This window comes from Typopeltis vanoorti, chromosome 14 (genome assembly GCF_054136105.1).
Source record: "Typopeltis vanoorti isolate ZY-2024b chromosome 14, IOZ_Tvanoo_1.0, whole genome shotgun sequence".
Classification (NCBI taxonomy): Eukaryota; Metazoa; Arthropoda; class Arachnida; order Uropygi; family Thelyphonidae; genus Typopeltis; species Typopeltis vanoorti.
The window spans coordinates 77,042,062-77,054,619 of NC_143562.1; the positions used below are offsets into that span (position 1 = coordinate 77,042,062).

The 12,558-nt window shown below is 35.1% G+C and overlaps 1 protein-coding gene across 5 annotated transcripts in view; it reads left to right on the forward strand.

Annotated features, from left to right (window-relative positions):
* The window catches only part of Snup (snurportin-1), a 121,589-nt gene that overhangs the window by 90,753 nt on the left and 18,278 nt on the right, over positions 1-12,558 (forward strand). For all 5 annotated transcript variants that reach the window (XR_016549336.1, XM_090403562.1, XM_090403560.1 and 2 more), the window contains exon 9: positions 7,432-7,702. Coding sequence is in view for 4 of the 5 variants with exons in the window: in XM_090403562.1 (XP_090259688.1) it covers positions 7,432-7,698 (267 nt within the window). In the remaining variant the exon portion in view is untranslated. The remainder of the gene's footprint in view (positions 1-7,431; positions 7,703-12,558) is intronic.

Consider the following 12,558-nt stretch of genomic DNA (forward strand, 5'->3'; position numbering starts at 1 on the left):
AATTTTGGAATAAGAAATAGTCAGGTGGGGCCAGGTCTGGTGAATAGGGTGGGTGAAGCAGACATTGCAAGCCTGAGTTGTGTACTGTCGTTTGGGTTTCATGAGCAGTGTGAGCAAGTGCATTGTCCTGCAAAAGCAACATATCTTCTCAGTTTCCCACTGTGTCTTTGAATTTCTACAAAACCTCTGACATGTCTTCTTATATATCCTAAAAAAAAAAAAAAAACATATTATTACAATTTGATGAAACATGTGGTTAAAGGTTTTTATGATATGTTCTTTCTTGTGCTTGTATCAGTTGCTTTAATATCATTTTTGTTCCGATTGTTTACCAGAACTTTTCAGCCCCCCTTCCCCTTGTATATCAATTCACAGTGCAGTGTTCAATGTTATACAGTCAACTCTCATTAACAGGGCTCTACAAATTATACAAAATCCCACTCACTATGCAATAAACTCTACTTGCTCAAGATCCTTTTTTTTCTTTTTTAATAATATACCTCAATAAATAATAGGAGTTCCATAAACTATATTAAGGAGTTACGGTCAAAGCTATATAACTGAGAGAAGACCTCCACATAGCCTTTAAGGAATGCGGAGAACCGACCAGGGCTTCTGACCTAATGTCCAATTCTCACCTTCTCTTGGTGCACCCTGTTGGGTATCTACTTGAATACGGAACAAACGAGGATTGGCTGGCAATTTGGGATTTAGCCGACCAAATTGTATTCTTATTGGTTAAACCAAAATAAAAAATGACGATACAACATGACAAAATTTCATGCCGGCTGGGGCATCGCCTGGTTAAACGAGGCCCCCGTTGTTTTCGCCAGGGAACCAGGGTGAACAGCGAAAAGTCAGCTACTGAAACAAATCTGAAAACAAACCCCAACTCAACATCACCAGAGTTAAAGATCAGTACTATCAACGTAAGAAGCCTGAATGGCAGAGAAATTGAGCTGAGGAATTAGATAAGTACCAGATTGACATAATACGGGTGATTGAAACAAAAAAGACCAAAATTGGTGAGATCGTTCTGAGCAATAAATATAAAATATTATATTCAGGCAATGACAATCAAGGAAAAGAAGGAGTAGCCATAGTATTCAACACAAAAAACGAGGCTATTCTTCTTGAATGGCAGTCAGTCTCAAGTAGAGTAATGTGGGCAAATATGAGAATGGGGAACTGGACAATGAGACTTATTTGTGCCTATGGTCCCACAGAAGGTTCTACTAAGGTAGAAATGGAGGAATTTTTTGAGGCTTTAGAAAAAGCAACTGACACAATGAAAAAGGAAAAGTTGGTCCTTGTTGGGGATGTAAATAGCAGAGTAGGAAATGATTGTGACACATACAAAAATATTTTGGGAAAATTTGGAGAAAAGAGCAAAGCTAATAATAATGGCAAATATCTGTTGGATTTTTGCTCAGGACATGGACTGCTTATTACTAACACCATGTTCCAACATAAAAATGTGCACAAATTCACATGGAGAGAAGAGGCAAGGAATAAGAAAAGTCTTATTGACTATGTTATTGTTGATAGTGATGTTTTCTCACTAGTGCAGGACACCAGAGCGTACAGAGGATTTGAAATTGGAAGTGATCACTGTTTAGTCTTGAGCAGGATAAAATTGAATTTCGTATTGAAAAGAATGACATGTAAGAAAGTTTTAAAGCGAATAAAAGTTGAGCAGCTCTCAGATATGAACTGTAAACTAAAATACACAAAGATTATTGAAGAAAAAATGAAAGAGTTTGAGAACAGGAATCAAACCTTGGAGATTCAGTGGCAAACTCTGAAGAAAACATTGATTGATTCAGCCAGAGAGGCATGTGGTGAGGTTGTCTGCAAGGATAAAAAAATCAGAACTCCCTGGTGAACACAGGAAGTTAAAGAAGTAGTGAAGGAAAAGAAGAAAGCATATCAAAAGTTTCTATCAAATAAGTCATCTTGTGCTCTTAGAGAATACAGAGACAAATGCAAGAATGCTAAACACTGTGAAAACTAGCTAAACAAAAGTCATGGGAGGACTTTGGCAAGAATATAGAAAATAAATATCAAGAAGGTGGCAAAATATTCTGGAGGTTGTTGAAGAAGCTTAGGAATGGAGGAAAGAGTGCTGTAAAAGGAGTTAGAGATGATAAAGGTGACATGAAAATGAGAGAAAAAGATATCCTTGAAGTGGAGTAATTACTTTGAAAAACTGCTAAATGAAACAAGCAGTGACAGCACAGTGGAAAAAACACTGACCAGGCATGCAGACAGGAATACATATCTATACTTGAAGTAGAAAAAACCATCAAAGGCTTGAATTGTGGAAAGGCAGCAGGAGTAGATGATATTCGACCAGAAATGCTGAAGTATGATGGTATAAGAGTCTTACAGTGCCTGCACTGCATAGTTCAGAAAGCCTGGCTGTCAGGATCAGATCTTCACTTTACGACAAATAGTCGAGAAATCATGGGAATATAACAAAGATCTGTATTTAAGTTTTGTCGATTTGGAAAAGACATATGACAAGGTGCAAAGAGAGAAGCTATTCAATATGCAGTTATATGGTGTCAATGGGGCATTATATCAAGCAATATTTAGTCTTTATTTGAGTTGTAAGTAAGCAGTTAGAATTGAAGGAAGTACAGGAAGATTGTTTAATGTTAAATCTGGTGTGAGACGAGGATGTACATTATCCCCTCTGTTATTCATTATCTATATGGAGCACATTATGAAGGAAAGTGGTATTAAACATGATATCAAAATTGGAGATCTTAATGTCAGCTCCTTGCTTTATGCGGACGATATTATACTTCTAAATAAATCCGCTACAAGTCTGCAAGATTCCCTGACTAAATTGAATAATATGTTGTAATAGATATGGTATGAAGGTCAGCAATAAAAAGACAAAGACTATGAAAATAGGCAGAATCATTGAAAATGTCAACTGTGTTGTGAATGGAGAACCTGTGGAACAAGTAAAACATTTCAGCTACTTAGGCACGATTTTTACTGAAGTTGGTAAATTAAATATAGAAATAGACAACAGAATCAACAAAGCTGGTATGGTAGGAAGTCAATTGAATAAATTCATATGGAATAAGAGAGAAATTAGTCGGAACACTAAATTAGCTGTATACAAGACAGTGTTCAAACCAGTTTTAACTTATGGATCTGAGAGCTGGGTCAGAAGTAAAACACTTGACCAAAGACTAGAGACCGCAGATATGAGAGTCCTGAGAAAGATTATAGGGGTGAACAGATGGCATCAATGGCAATATCATATTAAAAATCAGGATATTAGGAAAGAACTTGATATTGTCAGCATCCAGGAATGCGTTAGCAAAGCTAATCTCAGGTGGTATGGTCACTTAAACAGAATGGGCGAAGAAAGATTAGCAAAACAAGTATTCTCTGCCAGGTTGGCAGCAAAACGATCCAGAGGAAGACCAAGATATAGGTGGATTGACAAGTAACAGACTAATATGGAGCAAAATGTAGATTGGAAGTTAGTAATGATGTAATTTTTTTCATGTAGTACTATCATATCTTGTACACCCCTTGATGGTACATGGCAGGAATTTGATGATGATGAAGAATAGTTTGTTTAAAAAGTTATTTCTTATTAAATAAAAAATATTCTATTTTGTCCAGTTTGCAGTTACTTGCCAGCAGGCAGAATCTACTTTCTGTTCTCTTGTTTTTTCCATGAATTTTCAATAGTTTGTTATACTAATGAGCAGGGCTCAACAAATACGCTTACAATGGACTATTGAAAAGCCCCAACTAAAACCTACAGAAGCACACAATGATATGTGCACATAATGCACATATAGAGTATATGTTTATATATGTAGCATATACATACATAATTAACTTATGTATGTATATGCTACATATATAAATATCTGGATACAAAGAATTCATAGAGCTCATTCAGATGCATAATTATATACTTTTAAATTATAAGGGAAAAAATGGAGACAGTGTTCCAACAAAACTCGCATACTTTTAAGCTATGATAAGACGATAATGTATACCAAATTTGATGATTCTTACTCTTACCATTTAGGTAAAACTTCAGATGGCTAGGTCTCATCTCAGGGAGTTAAGAGAGGTGAGAGAGCTTAGCTAAGCCTCAGGCTTTAAGTGAAAAGTGGAAGGGCTGTATACTGTAAAATTGTATCTAATGTAGAACTCACATTAAGTACTTTTTTTTCTTTACTTTCAGACATAACTTTCATTTTTCTACTGTTGCTCATCCTAACTTTGTGATATTCTTAGCCTAAATCTATTTATAGCTTCTTTGGTTAATTTTTGATATTAAATTCAGTTTACCTTAATTATATTTAACTTATAAACAGAAGTTGTTTTATGTTTATTTTATAATCTTAGTGATATCGATAATCTATATTTAGCATATTTTCACAGGATGGAAGATAAAGGGATGTTGGAATATTACCAGTATTAAGTGGTGAATTGTATCCTCTGACCATAGAGAATTTGGAAGTAAATGTTACTAGTAGTTTTGAGGGTGTATGGTGTGAGGTGAAAGTTGACAGGATATATAGTGGAATGTTTCTGTAAGTCAGGGAACACAGTGGGTGATGAGCAGGAAATGTTTAGGCAGATATGTTTGGCAATTGCAAAATGAGTGATTGTTGTGGGGCATCTCCCTTCCTTATGCTAAGGTGGGGGGGGGGGGAATTATGCATATACTAAACTGTTATTTATAGTGTTTTCTTTTCACACGAAATATGAAAAAAGAATTAAATTAATTGTATACATTTTTCTCTCCTTATGTGCCATTCAGATAACTCCTCTTAAATTATATGCAACTGAATCATATTTGCTGGGATCAATATACAGCAGTAAGGGAATGGAATTTCTGGAATTTTATTCTCTCTAAAAAGAGAGCATTCTCAGTAAGCAGGATGGATGGTACGGTTGAGTGCATAAAATAGTGCATCTGACAGTAACGATAAGACAGTGGGAGCGACTGACAGTAGATTAGCAGCAGCGAGTTGTAAGACAGCAGACACACGAGATAGCAAAAATATGAATTTTGAAATTTTTAGACTATCATTGCAATTTAGATTAGATTGATTGCAAAGTGCTTCACAGGATTTTTTGAAGTCTCAAATTCAAAAGATTCATGCAAAAATCTTTGTTGTTTCATAGGATCCTGTAGCTAGTGGAAACTATATTCTGCAAGGCACGAGGGGGTGTACATTTCACCAACTTTTATGAAATGTACATTTCATAAAAGTTAATGAAAAACTGGCTTAAGATTAGTGTAAGATTATTGTGTTGATGTTTTGAAAGATCCAGCCTTTAGCTTGTCTTGGACAAGATGGATATAATCTAATCATTCTGATCATCAGGTGTCTAACATTATAACCTGGCCAAAAGAGAAGAGATCACTGGAACATAATAAATTTGTTTAATCCTTTATTCAAGTATAAGCAAACAAAGTGCTTTGCATTATGGGAGATACTGAGACTCCTTGTCTCAGTATCTCCCATAATGCAAAGCACATCTCCTTGCAGACATGTATACTGCTATGCATTAAGGGAAAGGCCACTACCCAGAACGGTTTCGACCTTTATTGAGGTCTCGTCAGTGGGAGCCAGACCCAGAAGTTGTGATACTCAGGCAGAAGCAATGGAGAAGTCATATTTACCTATACAAGTTGCCAAAAGGTGTACCACCTTATTCTTAAATTACTCTGGATTTAGAGAAAGATGGTGGAAGTTTATTTTGCACTTGGTTAGACTATAATAAATTTAGTTTAATCCTTTATCCAACTGTAAGCAAACAAAGTTTGCACCTGAAAATATCTTCAGGACTGAGGTAAGGTGGCACATCCCTTGGCAACTCGTAGCAAAGGTGGACCAAGCTCTCATCACTCCTTGTCTCAGTATCTCCCATAATGCAAAGTCTGGGTAGTGGCCCTTCCCTTAATGCATAGTAGTATACTATAGATTAAGGGAAGGGCCACTACCCAGATCGGTTTCGACCTTTATTGGGGTCTCTCCATTGCTTTTGCCTTAGTATCACCACTTTGGGTCTGCCTCCACTGATGAGACCTCAGTAAAGGTCGAAACCTGTCTGGGTAGTGGCCCTTCTCTTAATGCATAGCAGTATACATATCTGCAAGGAGATGTGCTTTGCATTATGGGAGATACTGAGACAAGGAGTGATGAGAGCCTGGTCCACCTTTGCTACAAGTTGCAGGGATGTTACCACCTTACCTCAGTCCTGAAGATATTTTCAGGTGCAAACTTTGTTTGCTTACACTGAGTGAGCCAAGGGAGGCTGTCTTTAGTGGAAGGCAGGATAGAAGAAATCAAGTTTATTGGTTTGAGAGTTTTTTGGAATTCAGATATTTTTAAAACTTTTGAGATGCATTCATAAACCTTTTATGAAAATCTGTTGATATCTGACATTGAGCAAGAGAGTAATTAGCACCATAATTATCCAAAATGTTTTCAGCTTAAATGGACAGTAACTGTTGAATATCATGTTGTCTTTACTAGTCTCAGACTAATAACTCTAGTGTGAGAGTGTCTTCAGAAGAGCAAGTCATGTGTCCTGTGCACGAGTCTTGACATTTCTAAATTTTTGTGAAGTTTTTGATGAAACGTGGGTTAAAGGGTATTAAGATATGTTCTTTCTTGTGCTTGTATCAGTTGCTTTAATATCATTTTTGTTCTGATTGGGTACCAGAACTTCAGGAGAATATGTTTTCCAGTGAACTTAGGTCTGTTGCAAACAAAAGCTGATAGCCATCATCTTTTAAAATTCATGAGGAAAGTTGATGACGCTCAGCTTTACTGTTTATCAATTTATTAAGCATAAATTTATTGCACAAGTACATAAAAAAATAAGTAAAATGTATATGATAATTTTAATAAAAAATTTGAATATGGCAAAATAATAAAGATATCAACATAAACCACGAGCAGGGACAAGGAGTGATAGTAGTGAAGAGTCATTTTTCTGAATGTTTCATGGAACAAGAATCAAGCCTTGCAGTATATTGTCAATTGGCTATGTTTACTGTTTCCTGTGAGTTCCCAATATTGTCATGTTGCTGGCTGGAGATGGGCAGAAGAAAAAGATCACTCTATAATGTGACATTCCATTCTCACCTCATGTAATTGTCCATTCTTTGTGTGTTGGCTCTGATGTGATCAGATACTGATCATGAAATATAAGTGTTTTTTATTAAATGTTTTTATTTTACTATGTAATGTATGTGTACTGTAAGTTTAACACGTGGCATTGGAATCTTGTCTAAAAGTATGCATTTTTTCTCCTCTGAATACAGTTTGAGTATTTCTATGTAAATAATTATAGTTTTTATTTAATGGGTTACTTTTACCAAATGACATATCTTCTGAACTAGTTTTTCTTACATATTTATTATAGTTAGATGGCCTATTATTCTACCATAAAGAAACTCACTATACACCTGGGAGTACTCCTCTTGTTGGGTGGTTGAAAGCATACATGTTACCAGAAATTCTTAACATTCCTGTTCCAGAGTCACTTTGTGCTGACCGACCAGCTATGTATACATCTATGGAAGAACATTTAAGTGATGCTTTTGCTAAACATCGTAAACAAAAGGAACAAGAAGGGGAGTGTATGCAGTGGCAAGAACAAGATAAAATATCTTCTGTTGATAATTGTTGATCAGGTACTATTGAAAGTCAAAGCATACAGTTCTCACAAATTATCCATAGCTGAATACTATAATAAAAAAATGAATAAATATATATATATTTGTTTTAAATTGTAAGATGACAATTATATTCCACCATAATTTTGAAAACTGCAACAAAAATTTAAAATTGTTTTCCTTTCCTGTATTCACATTTTCTACCAAGATACAGAAATCATTGCATTTTTTGATAGAGAGAGATTTCTGAAAGTATTCTCTTCCTGCCTATAATTTTACAACACTTAAAATTATTGCAAGCTATCTACTTTTCTTTCATACCCTATTTTCAAAGGTACAGTGTTCCTTATTGCAGAGCTGCAAGCCTCAGTTTTCCTAATTTCATTTAATGCATATATCACAGATGAAGAAAATAAAAACTCTTTAAATTCCTTGTGAACTGAATTTTACAGAAGAAATATATCAGTGTATATACAAATTAAGCCCTGGTGGTTTGGTTTAAAATTCATGAAATTTGTTAAACCGTGAATGCGAGAAATTACATTAAAAAGAAAGAATGCTTTCTTTTTAATGTAATGGCACTTGAATTCAGCCTTAGTTGTATTGTCCTTAATTTATTGTTATTCCAGTTACTGTGGTCAATCATCAGACAAGAACTCAAATCAGATGCTCTGCAGAGCATCTGTAACGTTTCTATCCCAAAGATATTATTATTTTTGCTGCATGCACATCTCCATGGAGTCCTAAGACTCATCATGGGAGACCCAGACTATCAAATCACAGGAAACCATTAACAAAGCTTTCACAGCTGACTCTAGCAACCCATTCCATTCATTCACAACTCTCCGAGTGAAAAATCTAGTCGTCCTGCCTTGCTAACCACACTCTTACCCAACTTCCAGGGATGACCTCTTGTTCTTTCCCCTCTATCTAAGTGCTGAAGCATTCCTCTGAATCAACCTATAAAATCTTTTAAATAACTTAAATGTTTTTATCATACCCTCCCCCCTTTATTTATTTATTTTTTTTTTTTTTATTTTTTTTTTTATTTTTTATTTTTTTGCCTATCAACCAACTTCTGCAGTCCACAAACCTTCAATCTGTCCTCATATGGAGCATTCCACAGACTACTCACCATCTTGGTCACTCGCCTCTGGATCCTCCCCACCACTTCCTTGTTCCCAAGAAACCAAGGTGGCCAGACCTGATCACAGTAATCCAAATGTGGTCATGTTGCTACTTTAACAATCTGCCCTCTAAACTTCAACTCTCTGTCTACTACAACCACGCCCAATTTCCTAGAGTACAGTTCCCTTGATGTGGTACACAGCTTGTGATCTTTGTATCACAAAGTGCATAACTTTACACTTTTTAACATTTAATTGACATCCATTATGTTTTGTCCATACTGTTAGCCTATTTAAATCATCCTGCAAGCTCTCTACATCACCCTGATTAACTACCCAACTTATCAGCAAACAATTGAATATATCCCTTCAATTTATTTCCTATATCATTTATGTACAAAAAAATGTTGTCTGGATTCTGTTCCTCAATATACTACGTTTTTGTATCTGTCCATCAGTTGCCCGCCCTTTTATCCAAATCGCCAGTTTCATATCTGATCCCATTTATTGTATTTGCATAACAATTATGTGGTATCCTACCAAAATGCCTTCGCAAAATCCAGCAGTGTCATCATGTAGCCATTCCCTTTATCCAGCTCAGCTGTCACTCTATTATAAAAAGTTGGTAGATTATTAAGGCATGACCTGACCTTCATAAGTATCATATTCTTTTCCATCCATTCCCAGATTCTCTTTTTGAACAACTTAGCTTTCACCACCACTCCTGAGATACTGATTGGTCTATAATTTGTTACAATAGACATAGATTCTCCTTTATGCAAAGGAATTATTTTGTCCTCCTTCCACTCTCTTTGCTAGAGCTGAGATTTAAATTAAACAGACTAGTCCAAGGCATTGGCAGTTCTCCTGCACATTATATTAAAACACCACCCAATATTCCATTAAATCCCACAGCTGTATTTGCATTAAGATTCTGCAATATCCTAAGTACCTCTAATTCATCAACCTCTGTTCTCACATCAGTCCCTGTCACCTCTGCCATAACAATATCTTTACTTATGAGAGATACCCTTGCAAAATGATCACTCAGCAGTTCAACAGTTTTTTCTGCCTCTATTACCTATCTACCATCTGCACTCATTTTCCTTCCATAGTCATTCTTCTTTCTACTTGCCACCTAATGAAAAAAACTCTTTGGGAATTTCCTTTTGCCTGCACAGCTAATTTCTTCTTTTGATTTTGCCTTCCTTACCATGCTGGTCACCTTTCTTGCCTGATTCATGTACTGTTCGTGAGTTAGCAGGTTACCTTTTTCGTTATATACACTCCAGAACATTTTCTTTTTTTGTGCAGCTCATGCTTAATGATTCTACTCATCCATCTAACTCCTATCCAATGTACCCTCCTGACCTTATATGTGCAGTGTGATATTGCTGCTGCTTCCAAGTATCTCTTGACTATCCTCCCCATGCAGTGTGAACATCCATCTCTTGCAGATCTTTATGCCATGGTACTGCTTCGAGCTACCTCTTCAGTGCATCATAATCACCTACCTTGTAGTTCTACATATACCCTTCTTAATTGGAATTTCATGTTTTGCTACCTCCCAAGTCAGATTCTGCATTATCCTGAGTACCTTTAATTCATCAACCTCTGTTCTCACATCAGTCCCTGTCACCTCATGTTTACTTTTCACATTTGAAAGAAATGTAGCCACTTTAGTTATGAACAGGTCTTCTGATACTATAACCAGATCCAACACTCCCGTATCTCGAGTCTCCTTCGTCATATTCTGCTTCAAATAATTCTCTCAATAAGTGTTTGTCATGTGATAGGAAGTTTTGATATTCTCTCTCTTTGGAAATATTCTTTTGATGGTGACTAAGTTTAGAACTCATTAAACAGGCATTTCCTCAAGACAACTTATTTCAGTAGACATTACATTTAAATTACAAGAGGTCATTTCTTTAATAAGTAGATGGGGGTGTGGGGGAAGCAGTGGAGTAATCTCACACTGACCCAAGTTCTGTTTGAAGAATCTACTAGAAATGTTATATTGCCATCATTGTCCACATTCTTCCTTGGTATTGTTGGATCCTACTTTCTACTTCGATGTATATTCTAGCTGTTGATTGACTCCACATTCCACAGAGAATATTTATTTTTAACTGCGCCACTCTTTTTGAATTTGAACATATTTCACAAATATGTTCAAATTTGCAAGAGCAATGTTGAGGAATCAACCATCAACTAATCTATATTATTACTAAATTTTAGGCCGAGGTTCTCTTTATTATATAAGGTTCCTGCTAAGTTTCGAAGTATTTTAATGAGCGGTGCAATGAAAGAAGTCAGGTAAACACAAGATTCAATTCAAATAAAAATATTTAATGCAGTGTCACATAAATTTACATCAAAGCAAAGATTTCTAGTAAAAAACAGTTAAACAATAATTAAGTTTTCATTGAGATACTAGCAAACCACTCAGCAGAGTATAATTATTATGATTAGAACTTACGTATACAGATTCTATTCTTCTTATTATCAAGGATTCCTATCACAACTTCACTCTGATCAAAGTTATTATTCAATATAGTTTAAATATCAACTCAGTTTAACTATTCAGAACAGTTATAAAATATAAACCATCAGACATTCATTTGAAGATTTCAAAGTTCTATCAACTTAGCAAAACATTTCGCAGAATTTTCAGTTTCTAATATTACATTAAGTTTCTTACAACAGGCTTCTCTATATCACACTTTCAGTCTTGAACCATTAATCCAAATGGTACAATATTCTGCACGTCAAGAGGGAAATGTCTCACTACATCACACATTCAATCTTGAATAGTTAAATACAGCAATAAGGATTAAATTATGTAAGCAGTATAGCTTCTTCACATTGAGAATCCAATGAACACACTTAAATTCTTGTTGACTTTCACTTTGAAACTACACAAACTTATCTTCTGTTTCCGTAATTGATTAATAGACTCGGGAGAATATATCCTTTTGCACTGGTTCAACTTAACTTCCAATTTCTTTCTTTTCTTATTCTTATTATCCCTAGTCTTGCATTATTCCACTACAAAGCGATAGGAAATTATAATAGAATTAGAACTCCGAAAAAGGTAAGTCAAAGTGCCAAGCGATTCTCCGTCCTTCCTATTCTGTTCACGGCATGTCAATCGGCCACCTTCCTTGCCTGTTTCCCTACTCTTTGTGTCTCACTTCTTTTTCATGTACTGCTTATAACATCGTCTTCTCTCCTTTCCCACCAAAATCTGGTTCTAACTGGTTTAGTTCATATCAAACTTGCTTCGTGTATCCTATACAGTAACACGCGCTAGCTAAAAATAACATAATTTCTCATAGCAGCCTGTCAAGTGTTATTTTAAGGAATTTCCTGGATACATTAAAATTTCATATATTACAGTTTTTAACATTATATTAAAGGAATTAAATTCACAAAATAAATCATATTTTAATACACAGCTTTCAATAACTGTAATTTATCCCAAAAATATATTAATAAATAAATATTGATTAACATAACTTGAAGGAAATTATATAAATAGCATATTATGAGTATGAGATTATTAGTTTAAAAAAAAAAAAAAAAAAACATTTTGCTCAGGGAATGGTAGATTATGTTGGACTCTGAATGAGATATTAATACTTTCCTATTCTCTTCATTCAGAATCCAACAGTATCATCATCATCCAACAGTATAGATACTATAATATAAGATACTAAACAGTAATGCCTTTACAGTTTAGACACT